Below are 21,682 nucleotides of genomic sequence, written 5' to 3'. Positions count from 1 at the left end.
AAAATTTGAAAATAAAGGGAAAAAAATAAGATTAGCTGTAATTCTTCCTCTTTGACACTGCCTATTAGTATCTTAATGTATATCTTTTTGTTGTTTTTAAATTATACATACAGGTTTTGTGTAGCTGCAGTTGCAGTATGTATAGATTTTTGTGTGGGTTTTCTTTATTTTAGCAGCAAGTCAACCACATTCTCATATGTTGATGGATATGCATTATCTTGCTTTGTACCTGCTTGTACTTCTGTGCCAGCTGTGCTTAACCATTGCCCTGGATCCTCATTCTGGACCCTTAGACATTTTGCCTAAACCAAACCCATTGGTACTATACTTCAGAGACAGATGTTAAATGGTGCTTTGGCCCACGTTAGGTGATTTGTTAAGTCACAGGGCTAGTGGAACTGGGTCCTAATGGGGTCCCAGCACTATCCAGGCATAGAGCAGGCCCTTCCCTAATCATGGGTCTCTGGACTCCTGTCCAGGCCTTTTTATGAGTCAGAAGTCAGGAAGCTTTGTATTGAACTCTTGCCTGAGAGTCTATATAGGAAAAAGCCAGGCAGGGTGTCAGCCTGACTAATGGTACTGAGCGATATTTGAATTCAGCTGGGTGAGGAAGAGAGGAAGGGTATCTATATATTTTTGGCCTCTATAAATCTTTGTCCTTAGAGTTGAGATGTGGAGGCTTCTTGTCATATCTGAAAGTAACCAAGCTCTTGGACAGTGTCCCTGCTGGACACCTTCCTTACCAGGACATACCCCTCTGCTGTCATTTTGTTATGTGTTGTTTCTCATTTTCTTCTACACAACTCCAGTCTCTTATCTGCAATGAAGAGGTGTGGTGTGGAAGCCAAGAAGGAAGTTGGCAATGTGGGGTGGCACAGTGGAAAAGCACAAGGCTAAGAGCAGACCTGAGTTCAACTGTGTCGTTTTCTATGGCTTTGGATAACTTATTCCACTGCTATAGGCCCTACTTGTTTTGTCCATAAGATGAGAATGACCAGATCATTTCTCTGATCCTTCCTGCTATCAAACTCCCTCCTTTTGCCTTCCTTTACCTGTTACAGGATTCTCAGGCTTAAACATAGGCATATTCTTAGATAAGACAGTTACTTGCCAGATACCTCCCTTACATTTTGAGGCCTTGTGAATGAGCCCCTTTTCTCTGCAGGTGGTGGTGGTGGTTTAGTCACTAAGTTGTATCTGACTCTTGGGACCCCATGGACTGTAGCCTGCCAGGCTCCTCTGTCCATGGATTTCCCAGGCAAGAATACTAGAGTGGGTTGCTGTTTTCTCCTCCAGGAGATCTTCCTGACCCGGGGATCATACTTGGGTCTCCTGCATTGCAGATGGTACTGAGCCACCAGGGAAGCCCCCTTCTCTCTGTGATTATCCTAATAAGACCCTGGGTCTCCTCCTAAGGCAATGGTTCTCAACCAAGGGCAATTTTACTGCACCACTCCCACTAGTCCCTTCCCAGCCCCCACCCCCAGGGATATTTGGCAGTGTCTGGAAACATTTTTGGTTGTCACAACTGGGGGTACTACTGAGAGGCCAGGAATGCTTCTGAATATCCTATAATACACAGGGCAGACCTCCCAGCAAAGAATTATTGTTGTTTCATTGATAAGTTGTGTTCAACTCTTTGCGACCCTGTGGACTTGACTATATTCACCAACAAAGAATTAGCTGGCCCAAAATGCAGATTGAAAAACTCTACCCAATAGGGAACCAGGTTGGGATTTTCTGGAGATCTTCATGACATTCCCCATCTGGCAAAGAAAACACCCTTCTTCTAATAGCTTTGGGAAGTGCACAGTCAGACAAGAAGAGCAAGAGGAGGCAGGGCCAGGGGGTCCTCCCCCTTGTCAGGTGTGCTGCCTTCCTTGGTCCGTCACAGTGAACGGATTAAAGTGGCAGACCATAAAGCTCACATAGGCAGGATTTATTAAACAGGCGACGTGAAAAGTACACTCCCCAAGATGTGAAGGCAGACCTACCCCAAAGGAGTGGGTCCTGCCCCCTTTTAGGTTTTTCTTTTTATGTCCTTGTTCCCTGCCCCTAGGCAGTGCTCGGAGTCTGATTTGTTTTGCCTCATGTCAGTCAGGGCTTGTATCCAGGAAGGGGGCGTGTTGGGCATGTTTTTCCCACCAAAGTTCCTTGGTATAGATTTTCCCTTTGTTCTATTTTTTGCGGGCTTTTTAAATTCTGTTTTTCGTGGGCTTTTTAATTTCTTTATCTGCCTTTTAGTGCCACTTTTTAATCACCATTTTGGACTCTTTACCTAACACCCTCAGAAGCGTTCTCTGTTCTCTAAATCTGATATTTAGAAAGTGGTTTACGGCTGTTGTTGTTGTTCAGTCACTAAGTCATGTCCAGTTCTTTTCAACCCAGTGGATGGTAGCATGCCAGGCTTCCCTGTCCATCACCATCTCCTGGAGTTTGCTAAAACTCATGTCTGTTGAGTCAGAGATGCCACCAACCTGTTAAGTGAAGTCGCTCAGTCATGTCCGACTCTTTGCGAACCCATGGACTGTAGCCTACCGGCTCTTCCGTCCATGGGATTTTCCGGGCAAAGGTACTGGAGTGGGTTGCCATTTCCTTCCCCAGAGGATCTTCCTGACCCAGGGATCGAACCCAGGTCTACCTGCATTACAGGCAACCGCTTTACCCTCTGAGCCTAGGGAAGCTACCAACCTGTTAATTTGCATTTAAATGGAGGCTGTCTTGCAGTGGGATAATCTCTTTTGTCCCCTGAGGGCTCCTACCCTGAGGTTCCAGTAGCAACCAGCCCTTAGCAGGGAAGGAGACTACTTGAAGTTGTGGTGTGGTTGGTTCCTGGAGAAGCAGAAATTCTATGTCTTGACACCTTTCAGGTCCTCTTTGAGGGTCAGAGTACTCATACAGTTTTTGTCAACTAAAAAAAGATGCACAACGTGAGAATTGTGAGTTCAGTTTTATTTGAGGCAAAATGAGGACTGCAGCCCAGGAGACAGCAGCTCAGAAGAGAGTCTGCTCCAAATTGCCAGTGGGGGAAGGTCAATGTATATAATTTTTGTGAAGGATGAATTCAGTGCAGTCAAGCTAACTTTACAAAAGATTTTCTGCTAGTCACCAGGAGCTGATGTCACCATGAAGAGATTTAGTACTTTTCTAGATGTGAGGAGATGCAAGGATTGGGATCAGCTCCTGAAAATACCAAATTATCTAAAGACCTGTTCCACCAATTTCCTTGGAGCAGAGTGCCTCACCTCCACCCTGGACTGCCTTCAGGGCATGTCAATGGTAACAGCTGCTGCAGCACAGGGTTCAGAGACAGATGGCATATGCCCTTGGCAATTTGTAGTTGACATTTTCTTCTGTTGAAATATTTCCCTGGTGGCTGAGATGGTAAAGCCTCTTGTCTACAATGCAGGAGACCTGGTTTGAGCCCTGGGTTGGGAAGATCCCCTGGAGAAGGAAATGGCAATCTACTCCAGTACTATTGCCTGGAAAATCCCATGGACAGAGGAGCCTGGTAGGCTACAGTCTATGGGGTCGCAAAGAGTCAGACACGACTGAGCGACATCACTTTCACTTTCTGTTGAATCACAAACAGGGAGGATTGGTCTTTTGAGCAGAATTAAGATAAGCTGATTCTCAGACTGAAGTAAGTCAGAAAGAGAAAAACAAACATTGTGTATTAATTCATATATGAAATTTAGAAAGATGATAGTGATGAACCTATTTTCAGGGCAGCACGGGAGACAAAGACATACAGAACAGACTTACAGACATGGGTGAGATGGGAGGTGGGCAGTAGGGAAGAAGTAGAGGGTGGGAGGAATGGAGACAATAACATAGAAACATATACACTACCATATGTAAGATAGATAGCCGATGGGAATTTGCTGTATGATTCAGGGAATTCATACCGGGGCTCTGTAACAACCTAGAGGGGTGGGATGGGGTGGGAGGTGGTAGGGAGGTTCAAGAGAAAGGGGACATAGGTATGGTGGTGATGGTTTAGTTGCTAAGTCGTGTCCGACTCTTGAGACTCCATGGACTGTAGCCTGCCAGACTCCTCTGTCAATGGGCTTCTCCAGGCAAGAACACTGGAGTGGGTTGCCATTTCCTTCTCCAGTGCATGAAAGTGAAAAGTGAAAGTGAAGTTGCTCAGTCATGTCTGACTCTTAGCAACCCTGTGGACTGCAGCACACCAGATTCCTCCATCCATGGGATTTTCCAGGCAAGAGTACTGGAGTAGGGTGCCATTGCCTTCTCCCCGACATCGGTATACCTATGGCTAATTCATGTTGATGTATGGCAGAAGCCAACACAGTGTTGTAAACCAGTTATCCTTCAATTAAAAATAATTTTTTTAAAAAAGCTGATTCTTATCATGGTTTAACAAGAGCAAAGTAAAAGTTAGAATGGGGCACACAGCTTTTAAAAGGTCTAGAAATCAACAAATTCTGTTTTTATACTTTTCTCTGTTTCAAAACCAGTTTCTTAGAGAATGTCATTTTTGTGCATGCAGCTTTTGATGAAATCTTGTGATGCTATAGGTAACCCTTATTTTTTTGTTTTTAAAGTAGGCTCTTGTCACAGGTATATGCTACTGTTATTGAGGCTGTTTTGGCTGCCATTGCATGTTATGCTAAAACTTCCAGTCTCATAAAGGTAATTTCAATACCACATTTCTCTTTCCTTAGTTATTTTAATGTGAAACTTCTTATCCATTTGTTTTACCTTTGGACACCTTTTAATACTTAATTTTGTGTGTGAGCTTGGGCACCAGATAGAGATGCGTTAAGAGTACTAAGCTTGTGATGCCTGGGACCTGCTGTTGTCTTATGAATGACAGCTGATTAGCAGTTCTTTGTAGATATCTGTGTTAAAAAAAAAATCAATCTATAGTATATTGTTTATTTAGTAGTTGAAATTGATTTCAAAAGTTAAAAAATTAAAGAAATATAGATTATTCTGCTATGACTTTTAATAAAATTAGATCAGTTTGTTTTGAGCTACATAGTTTGATTTCCTATAATTCTTTGTTTTAAAAAATTAACACTAGAAAAGCTAACTTGCCTCTTCTTGTTAGGCATGTATGTTCTTTTTCTCTGACCATTTTCTTTTTTGCTGTTTGTGGTTAACTTGCCATGCTGAGTTGGATTCTATATCTGACCCAGTAAAGGATGAGATGAGTGGGCTTGATTCCTCCCATTGTCAATAGGACCTCTCCTGAAGCAAATCATTTGACATTGGAAAGGTTGTATTGTAGATGTCAAAGAGACTGTAGCCTATTCACCAGTTCCTTGCCATCTTCCCTCCTCACTGAACTTCAATCCCCCCAGTACGTGGGATTTCTCAGCCCTTGGACTGAAAGCTTATGCAAAACAACAGGTTATTCTTTGATATCAATTCTGCACCTTTGTTTTTTAGCTGATTTTTATAACTTTATTTATTTGCATGTTCTTAGCATCTGGGCAAGAAATACTGAGGGGAGTGGTCCCTCCCCAAGGGCCAGGGAGAGGGGAGGAGAAAGCATTTTTCCAGGCCTCATAATGGCACCATCCCAGCTGATTACAGTTCACTAGATCAGGTTCCAATGCCAACCTGCCTGAATGAATTCTTTCCATGTGAATAGTAAGGAACTTACAGAAGCAGAAGAGATTAAGAAGAGGTGGCAAAAATATACAGAAGAACTATAAAAAAAAGATCTTAATGACCCAGACAACTATGGTGGTATGGTCACTTACCTATCGCCAGACATCCTGGAGTGTGAAGTCAAAGGGGCCATAGGAAGCTTTACTACAAACAAAACTAGTGTAGGTGATAAAATTCCAGCCGAGGTATTTCAAATCCTAAAAGGTGATGCTGTGAAAGTGCTGCACTCAATATGCCAGCAAATTTGGAAGACTCAGCAGTGGCCACATGACTGGAAAAGGTCAGTTTTCATTACAATCCCGAAGAAGGGCAATGCCAAGGAATGTTCAAACTTCCATGCTGTTGAGTTCATTTCTCATGCTAATAAGATTATGCTCAAAATCCTCAAGCCAGTCTTTAGCAGTATATGAACTAAGAACTTCCAGATGTACAAGCTGGATTTCAAAGAGGCAGAGGAACCAGAAATCAAACTGCCAACATTCATTGGATCATAGAGAAAGCAAGTGAATTTCAGTAAAATGTCTACTTCTGCTTCATTGACCATGCTAAAGCCTTTGACTGTGTGGATCCGAGCAGACTGGAAATTCTTAAACAGATAGGAATACCAGACCACCTTACCTGTCTCCTGAGAAACCTGTATGCATGTCAAAAAGCAACAGTTAGAACCGGACATGAACAACTGACTGCCTCAAAATTGGGAAAGGATTATGACAAGGCTGTGTAGTGTCATCCTGCTTATTTTACATCCAAGCAGAGTACATCATGCAAAATGCTGGGCTGGATAAATCACAAGCTGGAATCAAGATTGCTGGGAGAAAGATCCAACAGCCTCAGATATGCAGATGATGCCACTCTAATCGCAGAAAGTAAAGAGGAACTAAAGAGCCTCTGGATGAGGGTGAAAGAAGAGAGTGAAAAAGCTGACTTAAAGCTCAAGATTAAAAAAACTGAGATCACAGCATCCAGTCTCATCACTGTATGCTAAATAGAAGGGGAAAAATTGGAAGCAGTGACAGATTTTATTTTCTTGGGCTCCAGAATCACTGCAGATGGTGCCTGCAGCCATGAAATTAAAAGATGCTTGCTACTTGGAAGGAAAACTATGGCAGACCTATAGAGAGTGTATTAAAAAGCAAAGATATCACTTTGCTGACTAAGGTCCATCTAGTCAAAGCTGTGGTTTTTCCAGTAGTCCTGTACGGATGTGAGAGTTGGACCATAAAGAAGGCTGAGCACCAATATTGATGTTTTCGAATTGTGGTGCTGGAGAAGACTCTTTAGAGTCCCTTGGAGAGCAAGGAGATCAAACCAGTCAATCCTAAAGGAAATGAATGCTGGATATTCATTGGAAGAACTCATGCTGAATCTCCAGTACTTTGGCTACCTGATGTAAAGAGCCCACTGATTGGAAAAGACCTTGATGCTGGGAAAGATTGAAGGCACAAGAGAAGGAAATGGCAGAGGATGAGATGATTAGATAACATCACCAACTAAATGGACATGAATTTGAGCAATCTTTAGGAAATAGTGAAGGAAAGGGGAGCCTGGCATGCTGCAATCCTGGGGTCACAAAGAGTCAGACACTACTTAGCAACTGAACAACATGTGAACCCAGCCTGAACCAACCAGGTACCTGTTCCCCTTAACAAGATGTTTTCACTTTAATTTATTGATACATACAGAGTAGTCAGGCAAAGAGGATGGGCAGTGTTCTCCTGGCCAAATGTGAAAAGGGTCCTTTCCTCATAGCTGAATATACTCTTTCCTGCTGTGAAAGCTAATTGTTTCTGTTTTATTATTGGTTTTACAGGCCAAGGAGGTAGCTGAGCAGACCCTGGGATCTGGGTTAAATTCCATTGAGTTGATGCAGTTTAAGGCAGCTCTATGGTAAGCAGTGGTCTATATTATCAATAAAAACTTTTCATTTAATATTTGTGTTTTTAAAACTTTCTCCCATGTATTTGATATTCTTTCTCCCCTTTGAGGAATGTTCTGGTAAATCATTAGTATATGAAGGAGAGTCTTTCATGATCGGGGCTTTATTTGAGAAGCCAAGGATGGAGGAACTGTTTCAGAATCAGACATGCTGATTAGGCTGGAATGGGAGACATATCAGTGCTAGAACAGACAGATGTGGATTCCAAGGTTAAAAAGATGAAGCTGGGGACATGAATGGTGAGGTTTGTTAGTGGTGATGATGAGGGGCCTTGGGCACATGAAAATGGTCACTGCTTAGAAGAGAGTTGTCCTAGGCCTTATCTGCCTCTCAGATGGTAGAAACCCCTGAGCCTGGCCATGTCTCAGCGTCTAGATGATCTAGCAATTTGGCTTCCTGGATCTCTGTGTAGTCTTTGTCCATAGCTAAACCTTCAGGAACCCAGTCCACTCAACCTTCTGTCCCATATTAGGACCATTTGATGTACTTTTTTGCAAAGAAGACAAAAGACACCAATATTAGAAAGTTTCTTTAAGAATATTTCTGAGGGGTGGAGGGGAAAGGTAGCTTCATGGTGGCTCAGAGGTAAATTAATCTGCCGGCTAGTACAGGAGACGTAGGTATGATTCTTGGCCTGGGATGATACCACATACCTTGGAGCAGTTAAGCCTGTGTGCCGCAACTACTGAGCCTTTGCTTCTAGAGCCCAAGAGCCACAGTTACTGAACCCCAGGTGCCCCAGAGCCTGTTCACCACAAGAGAAGCCCCTGCAATGAGAATCCTGCACACCACAGCTGGAAGAAATCCCATGAAGCAATGAGGACCCAGAACAGCCAAAAATAAAATACTAATAGATGAAAATAAAATACTTCTGGAGGGACTTAATGCAAGGGGCCCAGGTTCTATGCCTGGTCAAGGAACTAGATTCCGCTTGCTGCAACAAAGATGGAAGATTCCATGTGCTGCAGCTAAGTACAGCCAAGCAAATATTTTTAATAAATAACACTTCTGGGATGTGCCCTGTGATACCTCAGCTCCATGCCCCACATTTTCTTATATCTACAGCCCTAGGTAGTGAGAAGGAACATTTAGAAAACGAAGTCAGTTAATAAACTAACAAGAATTCTTTTGCTACAGCTCCAGGAGTGAGGGGGAATGAGCCAGAACTCTTTGATACAAAGCTTTAGGCTTGCTTAAGATTTCTTGTCCTTTTTTCTGGGTTTTGTGGCTCATATCTCTGGCCATAAGAGAAGGCTAGAGGAAGTTTGGTTTCTTAAGGCTTGTGTGCTGACCTGTACTATCTGTTCCTGACAGACTTGAGTTTAAGGAAGCTCCTTTGCTTTCCAGCTGGGTGACTTGGGCAAGATAGGAAGCTCTCTGTGCATCTGTTTCATCATACTCCTGCCCTGTAGTGTGATTGGAAAAGTGAATGATAGCTGCTGTCTCAGTGAGATCTCTTCTGTTACCATTGGCATGGCTGACAGAGTCATCCATTCCTCCTGTCCTCGGGACCTTGCCTAGAACACTCTGCCTTTCTAGGGCAAGCCACCTCAATCCCATGGCCTCCTACATGGGGCTGGGGTTCGGGAGGCCAGTGTCCCATGCTGGCTAGAGAAAAGAACAAGAGGAGAATACCCAGGCAATAGGAAGAATCTTCGCAAGCCAGTTCTCCACTCTAGAACTCCACTTCTCTCTCCACATGGTTGCTTCTCTCAAACTGCATCAGATTAGCAAATTCTCCCAAGAGGAACAAGGGCAGTTAGCATATGACTGACCAGCATTTGTTACAGCGAAAAAGTAAACAATTCAATTTAGAAACTTTCTTTTACAAAAAGAGTTGATGCCAAAAGGGTTATCTGGTTATTCCTCAGTTCCGAAGTCCTGACTTGATTATACAGCAGCAGTTGATTGTGGGTAGCAGTCTGGCTCTAAGCAGGGATGGCAGCTTGACTGCACAGGTGTTAAAGAGAGGAAGAGGATCAGGAGACTATGTCAGGGCCATGGGCCAGAGGCCTGGGGCATGTGGAGGTTCTCTCAGTCTGTTGTGGGCAGTAGTCACGTAGTTCTCTCCTGCTCTGTCCAAGAGTCAAGATAGTCCTGAGCATCCGCACAGAGGCAGGGCCATGACTGGAGTCAGACACTAGCCCCAGATTTGCTGATGGCATGAAACCCTAGGGTATGTAGGGACATGACATATCTCACTGGGGCTATGAGGGCCCAGCACAGGTGCATTGCAGTGGCAGGTGTTTAGAGAGCTTGCCACACAGTGGTCGCAAAAGCAGACTGACTTTTGTTTTATTTTGTTTTGGGTCTACAGCTCCAAGATGGCTTTTCATATACATGCTGTGAATAATCAGGGAAGGTAAGTGTGTGTTTATGGTGTGTCTTCATTTGGGGCAAGTTTTAAGAGCAAAAGAAGAGAGGCTACCATGTAACTGCTATCGTGGATGATCTCTTCACCCTTCCACAGCTGGCAATGGCACTACTCCAGGGCTGGGCTCAAAGCTGGGTGTGCCCAGCTGAGACCGCTCTGTTCTGACTGCTTCCCACAGAAAGACTAAGAGTAGGGTCAGGGGAGGATCTGATTCTGTCTGAGTGGAATTTTGCATACATGCAACCTAGTGTTTTGAAAAAGCTCAAAAGAGATCTAAGTGTGTGAGTTGCTTGCAAGTTGAAAAATAGAGAACATTGTAAATCTAATACATGTCTTTCCCATCAATTTCCTTTTCTAGAATCGTGCCTCTGGACAGTGAAGATAGCTTATACTTTGTGAAGACGGTAAGCAGAGCTGTTAAAGGTCAAGTGGCAAGGAATGGCCTATAAAGGACATCTACAAGGGGTGAGGTAGGAGTAGGTGAGGGTCTTAGGTAGCCCCCTGGAGAAAGCTAATTGTCTTCAGTACTCTTCCAGCTGCAGCAGTGGTGAACCTGTGCTTTCTGAGGGTGCCAGGCAGCTGTACCAGGCTCACCACATCCACATGTCTGTGTCTAGGCACCTCTTGGTGTAATCTTAGCTGGAGGGGAGGGGGAGGGGGTACCAGGAGTTGGTAAATATCTCTTCCTAAGGTTCAGAAGGCTTCTTTCAAGTGGCTGAAATTTCTCTGACCTCACGTGGAAATCAGAGCTGAGGACAAGCCTACCTCAACACAGACCAGGTTTTCACTGGCTTCTCTATGTTCCAAGGCCTGTGTTGATGCCCTTATTCAAGAGGAGCTTGTGGAAATAAAAACAAACTAACATTAAAAAAAAAATACAGGTGAAATGGGGTAGTCAGAGCAGAGCTTTCTGACCTCTCTAATGATGGGCCAGGGGAATGGGTCCCTGTGGTGGTCTTCAGCAGCCAGAGTTTCTAGACTAGCTGCTCCCAGCCACATCTGAATCCTCTGTGCATCCTGCCCCAGTGCATCCTGATACAAAGAAAATTGGCAAGCGGTGCGTAAAAGGATGGCTGATATCCAGCCAAGACTCTGGTTGCAGTGTATGTGGGTACAAGTTATATCTTATGTCCATTCTGTGGCTCCTGCCTGAACTTCATTTCAGTGAGATTTTGATCATGGGGAACTGGGTGCACAGGGTTGGATGACTTGGAGAAAATGCATGCCCATTGCCATCATCAGTGGACAAGCAGTAGTGTTATCTACAGAGAGTAGTACAATATGAGTAATTTTTTAAGGTTGTGAGTAGTTTCTGTTTTTATAATGTACCTGCTCCCTGTCCGTGTCAGCATTTTGTGTTGTTGTCCTTTTAGAACTAATTGAGACTTTTTTGTAACATCAAGACTGGAAAATGAATACTTTCTGATGCTTAGGTAGATATTACTTTGTCTCCTTGCTAGACTTTAGATTCCCTTACTTCTCTTCTTAGACTCTTATGCAGTGCTCTGGAAGGTGTTTTGCACCGGAGTAGGTGATTAGGAGTCCAGTACTGTGTTAAGTACGCATTCAGCAGCAGCTAATGAAATAGGAAAGAAAAAATAGGATGTTGGTGCTTTCTGTCCAAATTCTGTCCTCCCTCCCAGGCAGAGATGGAGTTCTGCCTCTTCGTTTAAGCCTGCCCTACTGATTTCTCCCTACAAGTACTGTATTCTTAGAGTACTCGAAGGTTATGCTACATAAATTAGGGGGTAATTCTATAGTGTGTCACATGTTGACTTATGTGTAGGAATGCTCTTATCTCTCCAACTTTACATTATAGGTTTCCTGAGGATAGGAACCATGTTTCATATTTTTTCTGTCCCCTTGCCACACAGGGAAGTACATAGCAAGTGCCTAAAAAATACTACATATATTCTTTTTAATGTCCTCTTTCCCCTTTCTAAACACCAGAGGCCAAATAAGAAAGTGGGGATTAGGAGCTACAAGATTTGTCTTTCTAATTGACCTGGGAACCGAATTGATCATTGTCACGTAAGAGGAACCATGTAGCCCAGGATGGTTCTTTGTCTTCAGATACTCAAAATTCTTTGAAACAAATTTAAATAAACATTGGCTCAGACGGTAAAACGTCTGCCTGCAATGCGAGAGACCCAGGTTCAATCCCTGAGTCGGGAAGATCCTCTGGAGAAGAAAATGGCAACCCACTCCAGTACTCTTGGCTGGAAAATTTTACGAACAGAGGAGCCTGGTAGGCTATAGTCCATGGGGTCACAAAGAGTCAGACACGACTGAGCGACTTCACTTCACTTGTAGTTGTTATGCCTAATAAGAAAGTTAATAAAAATATAAAATCTACCTGTCAGTTTTATGCATTTCTTTATCATGACAACATGGATGAATAAGGACCTTATGGGGTTTTTTTTTTTTTTTTTCTTTCTTTCAACTCTTCTGCCACCTTTTTTTTTTTTTTTCAGAATCTGTCAGTCCCTTCTGTAGGCCAAGGTCTTTTGTCTCTGTCCTAAGGCTAGAGCAGGGTCCCACACAAGGACATCAAGATATGAAGATGAACTCTAGTTTCAGGAGCTCTGTACCTGGTCATTCAGCAATGTCAGGCCAGGAGGGGCAGGAACCTGGGAGGGCTTATCATGCAACTTATTTCGTATCCCTCACCAGATTTTCACAGTCATCTCAGACTCCAACTCATCTCAGACTTCAACTCTGGCTTATACCATTTTCTGCATTTCCTCTGCTAGATTGTCCTCAGAATTATTTTATTTTCACTAGTTTTAAACTAAATTAGAACCTTCCTACCAGCCATTCAGGAGCTTTCTCTGAGTTGCTCCAGTTTTTTTTTTCCCCCTGACCTAGGTAAGACTCATTTTTATTTGTCTTGGCCATAAAAGCTTGAACAGCTTTCTTTTAATTTTTTGGTCCTGAAAGGAGTGTTTGTATGTTTTGACATGTAGCCAAAACTATCTGTGAAAACCTGTATCTTACTTCTCCAGATTTGTTCAGAACTTGAGCCCAAACCAAAGAAGGAACGCATGACCATGTGGACATGGTAGAATGTGACAGTCAGTTAAGAAAGGCTGTTACATTGCTTTTTAGGCAGGAGAAGCAATTTGAGGGAATTTATAGAAACATAAAGATATTCTTCTTCTAGCCCAAGTGTGCCTCTGACCTAGGAGCAATTGCAAGGAAGCCTAGGTGATCCTGAAGTCATCTTCCAGTTTGAGATGCATCTCAAGATAACTTGAGTTTTCCTTAGAAATTCTCAACTATTTTTTTGCCATGTGGCTTGGTATTTTGTGGTCTATTTCTTGTGGATCTTTCCCTGAATGTTTGGGACTGACTCTGGTTTCTCATTTGATACAGGCTTGTATGGTCATCTATGACATTCCTGACTTGCTGGGAGGAAGGGGGTGCTTAGGATCTGTGGTGTTCTCAGAATCATTTTTGACATCTCAGATCTTGGTTAAAGAAAAAGGTAAGTATATGTCATCTTTGGAAAGCAAAACTTGAACTTGCTTTTATATGTGTGTGTGTGTGTATTTGGCAAAATAAACCATAGTTCAAATCAAAAGACCAGGAATAAACTGGTGAAAATATTAGAATACTTACAATAAACAAAGGGTGTATCTCCTAATTTATGAAGAGTTTTTACAAATTGATATGAAAAAAACAAGCTACCCAATGGTAAATATTTAGGCAAAAAATATGAGCAGGCAGTTCACCTGAGTGTTAAATAAAACAAATTTTAAAATAATATATATGTTTTTTAATGTTTATACACACACATGTACATAAGTGACCTCTGAACACAGGTTTAAACTACACAGAGTTTTTTCAATAAGTATATGCTACAGAACTATATATTCCATAGTTGGTTGAATTCATGGATGTGGAACTGTGGATATGGAGGGCTGACTGTAAAGTTACTCATGGGTTTTCAACTGTGTAGAAGGTCAGCACTACTAGCCCCCACATTGTTCAAGGGTCCACTGTGTGTGTATGAATATGAATTTGTACAGCCCTACTAGTAGTCAGGAAAAACAGTTTGAAGCAATAGTTAGATCCAGTTTTTATATCCATTATGGTAGCAAAAAATTCTAGAGAATGGTAATATCCAGTGCTTGATGACCTTGATAATTGTTGTTTGGTTTTTTAATATAAACACCTGTACTACCTTGACAAAAATTAAAAGCGTAGATTGAAAAGGACTCTGTATTTAAATATGTATTTCTATTTGTCTTAAAAAGAATAATCACATGAGGAAGCCTTTCTCCATCCCCTCATTAGGCTCTTGTCCCCAGATGAGGAATTCATTTTCTGAAGGCATCAGACTTTGTATCCTAATAAGAGGAGCTCTCACTCTTGAGGATGGGAAGCAGTCAGGGGCCTGCAAGGTGGGCTCTGGTGGTGGGCAGTAACCGACATGTCTGTGGTCTTCCTGCAGATGGCACTGTTATGACAGAAACCAGCTTTATAATCCTGACAGCTGCCATACCCAGATTCTGCTCCTGGCTGGTTAGTGTCATTCATCGGGTGAAAATGGAGATAAACGTGGAGAAACTGGGGAGAACGTTTAAGGATGAGTCTCTGGTGGGATGTCAGATCCTGACCTAACCACTGTTCAGATAGAAGTTTTTATCTCTGCTCTTTTTCTTTATACAAACGAATCTAATTTCATTAACTTGTAATCTGGGGAAAGTTCCAAAAGAAAGTAAATTATCTGGGTCCCTATTAAATTGTCAAGGGAAGAAGTTAATATCTTCATTTTACAGGTGAGGAGCCTGAGGTTTAGAAATTTCCCAACCTGTCCAGGGTCACACAGGAAGTGAAAAGTGGCTCATGTGCTCCCTTTTCTGTCAGAATGGTTGCTGCTGAGTTTTTACAACCATGTCTGTACATGTGGAAAGGTCCCATCTTCATCTGTGGGACTTGGTCTGAATCTCTGGTGCCTTGGGACACAAAGTACTAGTAATGGTCTAAGTACCTATTTCAGAATTTGTTTATATTCTGTTTCTACAATTCTGAACTGAATAAAGACAAGCAAAAGTCATCCTCTAATGTGAACATGTTTAAATGAGGACACACTCAAAATATTTTAGTATGTTCTCTTTCCTTACCCCTAAAATTAGTTTTCTCCAAAATGAAATTTAAGTGGAGACTAACATACTCTCTCCACATAATGTAGGCTCATTTAGCTGGACTTCATGTCCTGTGAGGGAGCCTACCATGGCCTGTGCTCTGCACTTAGTATCCAGCAACCATGTCTGCCAGCCATCAGGGCCTGAGAACCCTGGATTTGACAGAGAGACTGCTCTCTTAGAAATATGTAAACACAGGGGGAGACCTAGCAGAGTTTATGCCCTTGAAGCAGTGAACTGAAAATCTGTACTCCTTTTGGACACAGGTAGAAGATATTGAAGTAAAATTGTCTGAGAAAACCCAGCAGTCAGTTCTGGTAAGCAGCCTTCTTATTCTTAATGTTATCAAGATGAAATGTAAACAGTTTATAAAAACAATTTAACATATTTCATCTTACTGCTAATCTAAGAGTTCTGTACCTCCTTGTCTCAATTCCTGTTTGTATTCTTCCCCTTCAGAGCAGAGCTCTAGAAATAACCATGTGTGGAGTACACAAGAGGGATTCTTACTGCCATTTAAACCTTTTGGTGTTTTTTCAAAATCTCTCTACTTTTAGAAGCAGTTCTCAAATTCGAGACATATAGAAGTGAAGGTCAAGGCTTTAGGCCAAGGAGAAGCCACCTCTGTTATCAGAGGATATAAATTTACTGGAATATGGACAAGCATTGCAGACCATGGTGCCTAGACTGAGAGGACCTTAACATTCTTCTTCTCAGCATAAGTCACAGGTGCCAATAATATGGCAAAGAGCCAAGAATTGCCAAGACCCGGAAGAGAAGTTGAATATATCTGAGGCTGACTTAGCAGCTTTTGTAGACATACAAACTTGGACAGAACTTTTGATTCTGTGAATGTTTATGCTGTAAATCACCTGCTCTTTGTGTTTGTTTTTTCAAGGGAGATGAGTGTTTCCTGGGTACTTTTCTAACTAGAGGAGGAGGAGCATACCTTTATTCTAGTAATTCACAATCTTGGCCTGAAGAAGGTGAGCAGCTCTGACTTTTCTGTTTTTGACTCTGTCTGGGTCCCTCTTTCACGGGTTTTGACATGAATGTTGTAATTAATGATACATAGGATATTTGAAAAAACTTCTGAGTGTAGAAGTGTTTCCCCACAGCTTTTCTCTTTTGATCTGTGCATCTTCCAGATGAGGAGACTTGTGCTAGAAAGGACTGCCGCCAGAACTGCACTGGTCCTCTTGTTGCTGCCTGAGGATTGCTCTCAGGGTGGGCTAGAGCAGCAGCATGTCCAGAAATAGGTTCTGTTGGGCCAAAACAAAATCTGGATTAGTTTTTTATATCTGTGTAACATCACCACAAATTTCATAGCTGAAAACAACATGCATTTATTATCTCACAGTTCTGTGGCTCAGAAGTCCAGGCAAATTTTGCTAGATTTATGTGTAGAGTTTCATAATACTGAAGTCAAGGCATCAGCCAGGCTTATTTCTGGAGTCTCTGAGAAAGAACCTGCTCCCAGGCTTATCTGGGTTGTTTGCAGAGTCCATTTCCTTCAGACCAGAGAACTAAGGTTCCTTTTTTTGTTGCTGGCTATCAGCTGGAAGCAGTCTTAGCTCCTCCTTCCAGACGTCCTTGCCTTGTGACCCTCTCCATCTCAGCAGCAATGAACCTGCGTCGTGTTGAATTTCTCTCACACTGCTAATCTCTCTGAACTCCTCTTCTACCACCCAGAGAAAACTCTGCTTATAAAGGGCTCATGTGATTGGAGAAGACTCAATCAGATAATCTCCCTTTTGCCATATAATGTTGTACGAACACTGGAGTAACCTAAGAAGCTGAAGGTCATGGGGGCTGTCTTAAATTTCTGCCTCCCATAGTATGCCTTCTGACCCCAACAGTTCTCACATGGAAGATATAATCACCCCCATGCAAGAGCCTCATTCCATTATGGCAGCAATTCAAAGTCTTAACTCTCACCAGCTGAAAAATCCAAAATCTCATCATCAAGGTTATCTAAATCAACTGTAGGTGAGGCTCTGGCTTGTAATTCATGAAGTACAGCTCCTGAACACGATTCCTTTCCATCTGTGGACCTGTGAAATTAGAGGCTTTTTATCTTTCCTGGCCCTCCCAATGTACAAGGTAGGAGTGGCATAGGGTATAGACATTTATATTAAAAAGGAGTCCCAAGCCCAAGACAACTTTGAAATTAAGCTAGGCAAACTCCAGCTCCTGGATTAGGTTTCAAGGCCTGGGAATAGTCCTCCAAGACCCTTAGCTCTGCCCTCTGGGTTCTTTGTTCTACTTGTTAAACTCTTAGTTCTGCCTCCTGGGTTCATGACTCTGCCCTCTTGATTTGTGACTATACCTGTGTCATCCTTCCTTTTCATGAAGGTGGCACTTTGTAGCTTATTAGTTTTTCAGCCTGCTTCTTGCCTCTAGAATTTTGGGGGTCCAATAGTCTCCTTTCATTTTCTATTCTCACTATCCCCTTCAATCCAAACTGGCAGTATTTCTGCTGATTTAAAGTTCTCAAGAACTCTGTGGTTCTTGCATGGATTTCCTGGGATTCATTCCATACTCCTTTTGGTCTCCTCAAAATAACGTATTCTTATGAGTCCTATTCTTTCCATGTTAGATAAGCCTTTTTTGTTCCACAAATTCCTCATCTTTTACTAAACAGATTCTCTCTTCTTGAAATTTGTTGTTCTTGAAAATATTTTGTTCTTCTTGAAAATATTCTCTCCATTGGCAAGTTGCTCTCCATGTTCTCAGATCCCTGGTTAAACTTTTGCTTCTCCATTGTCATAGAAGACAAAACACAAGGAGTTCTGGTTTTTGATCTACAAAATGCCAGGTAGCATTCATTATCATGACTGTGCTGTGGCCCCTGCATTTCTGCCTCTCCCGATCCTGGTGCAGAAGACCAGGAAGTTAGGGACATTTGCTGAAAACAAGAGTGTGTGTGACTCCCAGCCTTGAGGCAGAATTGCATAATGTTTTAAAATCAGCTTGTAGACACAACACAGAGACAGTTATACTCTGTCATAGTTGAGCCAGTTATAATATTTAGCAAGGATATTTGCCAAAATTAGTTTTCACCTTCTTAGCAAAGGGCCTTGTTAAAAAAATAATCTTACACTGTATTGAGTTATCCAGCAAGATTCAGTCTGTCCTGAGGTCTCTGTTGTTGTTCAGTCACTAAATCATGTCCAACTCTTTGCCACCCCATGGACTACAGCATGCCAGGCTCCCCTGTCCTCCACTGTCTCTAGAGTTTGCTGAAATTCATGTCCACTGAGTCAGTGATACTATCTCTTCCTCTGCTGCCCTCTTCTTTTACCTTTAGTCTTTCCCAGAATCAGGGTCTTTTCCAATGAGTCGGCTTTTTGCATCAGGTAGACAAAAGTATTGGAGCTTTAACTTCAGCATCAGTCTTTCCAATGAACATTCAGGGTGAATTTTCTTTAGGATTGACTGGTTTGATCTTGTAGTCCAAGGGACTCTCGAGTCTTCTCCAGCACCACTGTTCAAGAGCATCAATTCTTCGGCACGCGGCCTTCTTTTTTGGAGAAGGGGATGGCAATCCACTTCAGTATTCTTGCCTGGAGAATCCCATGGACAGAGGAGCCTGGCAGGCTACAGTCCATGGGGTCACAAAGAGTTGGACACGACTGAGTGACTAAGCAGCAGCCTTTTTTATGGTCCAGCTCTCACTTCCATACATGACTACTGGAAAAACCATAGCTTTGACTATACGGGACTTTTGTAGATTTGCCTTAGAACTGATTCCCAGTTGATTCTGAAGAATGAACATGCCAGCAGCCCAGACCAGTGCCTTTTCTCTGGCTTGGAAGCCTTGGGACTAAAGAAAATTAAATCAGGTGGAAGTCACATGCTCACTTAGAAGTAATTTAAAAATGGCAGAGCAGAAGGACATGTGCTCGTCTTCTGCGAGAACTCCAAAATTGCAACTCACTGCTGAACTACCATCGACAGGAGAATGTTGGATACCACCAAAAAGAGATACCACATGTCGAAGGGCAAAGGAGAAGATCCAGCAAGATGGTAGGAGGGGCTAAATCACATTTAGAATCAAACCCAATACCTGCCAGAGATGCTCGGAGGCCTCAAACAAAACTTTGTGTGCACCAGGACCCAGAGGCCCCACAGAGACTGAGCCAGACCTGCCTTTCAGTGTTTGAGTGTCTCCTGCCAAGGCATGGGTCAGCAGTGGTCTGCCACAGGGACAGAGACTCTGGCTGCAGCAGACCTGGGACGTGTGGTATGTGGCCTAAGCCCTCTTAGAGGAGGTTACCATTAGCCCCACCATAGAGCCACTGAGCAGACAACCCACAAACTGCAGTACTATTATACCAAAGAAATTCTCGCAGTGTTAAAAAAGTTGTAGGACCCACAACAGATATCCCAACCTGGGAATCTGGCAAAGGAACTGAGAATCCCCAGGGAATTTGACTTTGAAGGCCAGTGGAATTTAATTACAGAACTTCCACAGGACTGAGGAAACGGACTCTTGGAGGGCACACACAAAACCATGTGTGCACCACGACCCAGGAGAAAGGAGCAGTGACCCCACAAGAGACTGAGCCAGACTTGGCTGTGAGCGTCCAGGAGTCTCTGGTCGGAGGTGTGGGCTAACAGTGGCATACTGCGGGGTCAGGGGCACTGAATACAACATTGCAAGCAAAAGTCTTTTGGAAGGAGGTCGCCATTACCACCGTTAGCCCTACCATAGTTTGGCCTCAACCAAACAACAAGGAGGTAACACAGCCCCACCGATCAATAGAAAATTGGATTGAAGATTTACCGAGCATGGGCCCACCCATCAGAACAAGACCCAGATTCCCCCACATCAGTCTCTCCATTCAGGAAGCTTCCACTAGCCTCTTATCCTTATCCATCAGAGGGCAGACCAGAATGAAAACCATAGTCATATAAACTAACCAAACTGATCACATGAGTTACAGCTTTATCTAACTCTGTGAAACTATGAGCCATTGCCATGTAGGGCCACCCAAGATGGATGGGTCATGGTGGAGAGTTCTGACAAAACTCTCCAGTGGTCCACTGGAGAAGGGAATGGCAAACTACTTCAGTATTCTTGCCTTGAGAACCCCATGAACAGTATGAAAAAGCAAAAAGACAAGACACTGAAAAACAAGCTCCCCAGGTCGGTAGGTGCCCAATATGCTACTGAAAAAGAGTGGAGAAATAAGAAAGAGTGAAAAGATGGAGCCAAAGTGAAAACAGTGCCCAATTGTCAATGTGACTGGTGATGGAAGTCAAGTCCGATGCTGTAAAGAACAATATTGCATAGGAACCTGGAATGTTAAGTCCACAAATCAAGGTAAACTGTGTGGATCACAAAAAATTTGTGGATCACTAAAAAACTGTGGAAAATTCTTCAAGAGATGGGAATACCAGACCAACTTACCTGACTCCTGAGAAACCTGTTTGTAGGTCAGGAAGCAACTGTTAGAACTGGACATGGAATAACGGACAGGTTCCAAATTGGGAAAGGAGTACGTCACGCCTATATATTGTCACCTTGCTTTTCTAACTTATATGCTGAGTATATCATGCAAAATACCAGGCTGGATGAAGCACAGCTGGAATCAAGATTGCCAGAAGAAATATCAATAACCTCAGATAGGCAAATGACAGTATCCTTATGGAAGAAAGCGAAGAGGAACTAAATAGCCTCTAGATGAAAGTGAAACAGGAGAGTGAAAAAGCTGATTTAAAACGCAACATGCAAAAAAACTAAGATCATGGCATCTAGTCCCATCACTTTATGGGAAATAGATGGGGAAACAGTGGAAACAGTGAGAGACTTTATTTTCTTGGACTCCAAAATCACTGCAGATGGTGACTGCAGCCATGAAATTAAAAGACGCTTGCTCCTTGGAAGAAAAGCTATGACCAACCTAGACAGTATATTAAAAAGCAGAAACATTGCTTTACCAATCAAGGTCTGTATAATCAAAGGTGTGGTCTTCTAGCAGTTATGTGTATATGTGATAGTTGGACTGTAAAGAAAGCTGAGCGCCAAAGAATTGGTGCTTTTTAACTGTGGTGTTGGAGAAGACGCTTGAGAGTCCCTTGGACAGCAAACAGATCAAACTAGTCAATCCTAAAGAAAATTAACACTTAATATTCATTGGAAGAACTGATGCGGAAGTTGAAGCTCCAATTCTTTGGCCACTTGATGTGAAGAGCTGACTCATTGGAAAAGACCTTGATGCTGGGAAAGATTGAGGGTAGGAGGAGAAGAGGGTGACAGAGGATAAGATGTTTGGATGGCATCACTGACTCAATGGACGTGAGTTTGAGCAAATTCTGGGAAATAGTGCAGGACAGGGAAGCCTGGCGTGCTGTAGTATAAGGGGGAGCAAAGAGTCAAACACAACTTAGCAACTGGACAATAGCAACTAGGTTTGTCATAGCTTTCCTTCAAGGAACAAGCTTCTGTACAAGAATAAAGCATACAAACCGGGAATTTCTTGAACCTTGTTAGTCACACACCTGAGAGCTTAGATTTCACACTTTCTTAGTTTCTGAGGAAAATGTAGTTTGAATTAGGAGATGGTTTTCTGA

At 42.7% G+C, this 21,682-nt stretch overlaps 1 protein-coding gene across 5 annotated transcripts in view; it reads left to right on the top strand.

Moving 5' to 3' along the window:
* Positions 1–21,682, top strand: part of DNAAF9 (dynein axonemal assembly factor 9) — a 169,920-nt gene that overhangs the window by 85,027 nt on the left and 63,211 nt on the right. For 4 of the 5 annotated variants that reach the window (XR_005722339.1, XR_005722340.1, XM_040247852.1 and 1 more), the window contains exons 13-20: positions 4,569–4,656; positions 7,454–7,530; positions 9,897–9,941; positions 10,312–10,357; positions 13,329–13,440; positions 14,410–14,480; positions 15,370–15,420; positions 16,002–16,089. Coding sequence is in view for 3 of the 5 variants with exons in the window: in XM_040247852.1 (XP_040103786.1) it covers positions 4,569–4,656; positions 7,454–7,530; positions 9,897–9,941; positions 10,312–10,357; positions 13,329–13,440; positions 14,410–14,480; positions 15,370–15,420; positions 16,002–16,089 (578 nt within the window). In the remaining 2 variants the exon portion in view is untranslated. The remainder of the gene's footprint in view (positions 1–4,568; positions 4,657–7,453; positions 7,531–9,896; positions 9,942–10,311; positions 10,358–13,328; positions 13,441–14,409; positions 14,481–15,369; positions 15,421–16,001; positions 16,090–21,682) is intronic. The other variant, XM_040247853.1, reaches the window with a different exon arrangement.

Source organism: Oryx dammah, unplaced genomic scaffold, assembly GCF_014754425.2.
Source record: "Oryx dammah isolate SB20612 unplaced genomic scaffold, SCBI_Odam_1.1 HiC_scaffold_10, whole genome shotgun sequence".
Lineage (NCBI taxonomy): Eukaryota > Metazoa > Chordata > Mammalia > Artiodactyla > Bovidae > Oryx > Oryx dammah.
The sequence above is the reverse complement of the archived record's forward strand: the minus strand, read 5'-3'. Positions and strand labels throughout refer to the sequence as shown.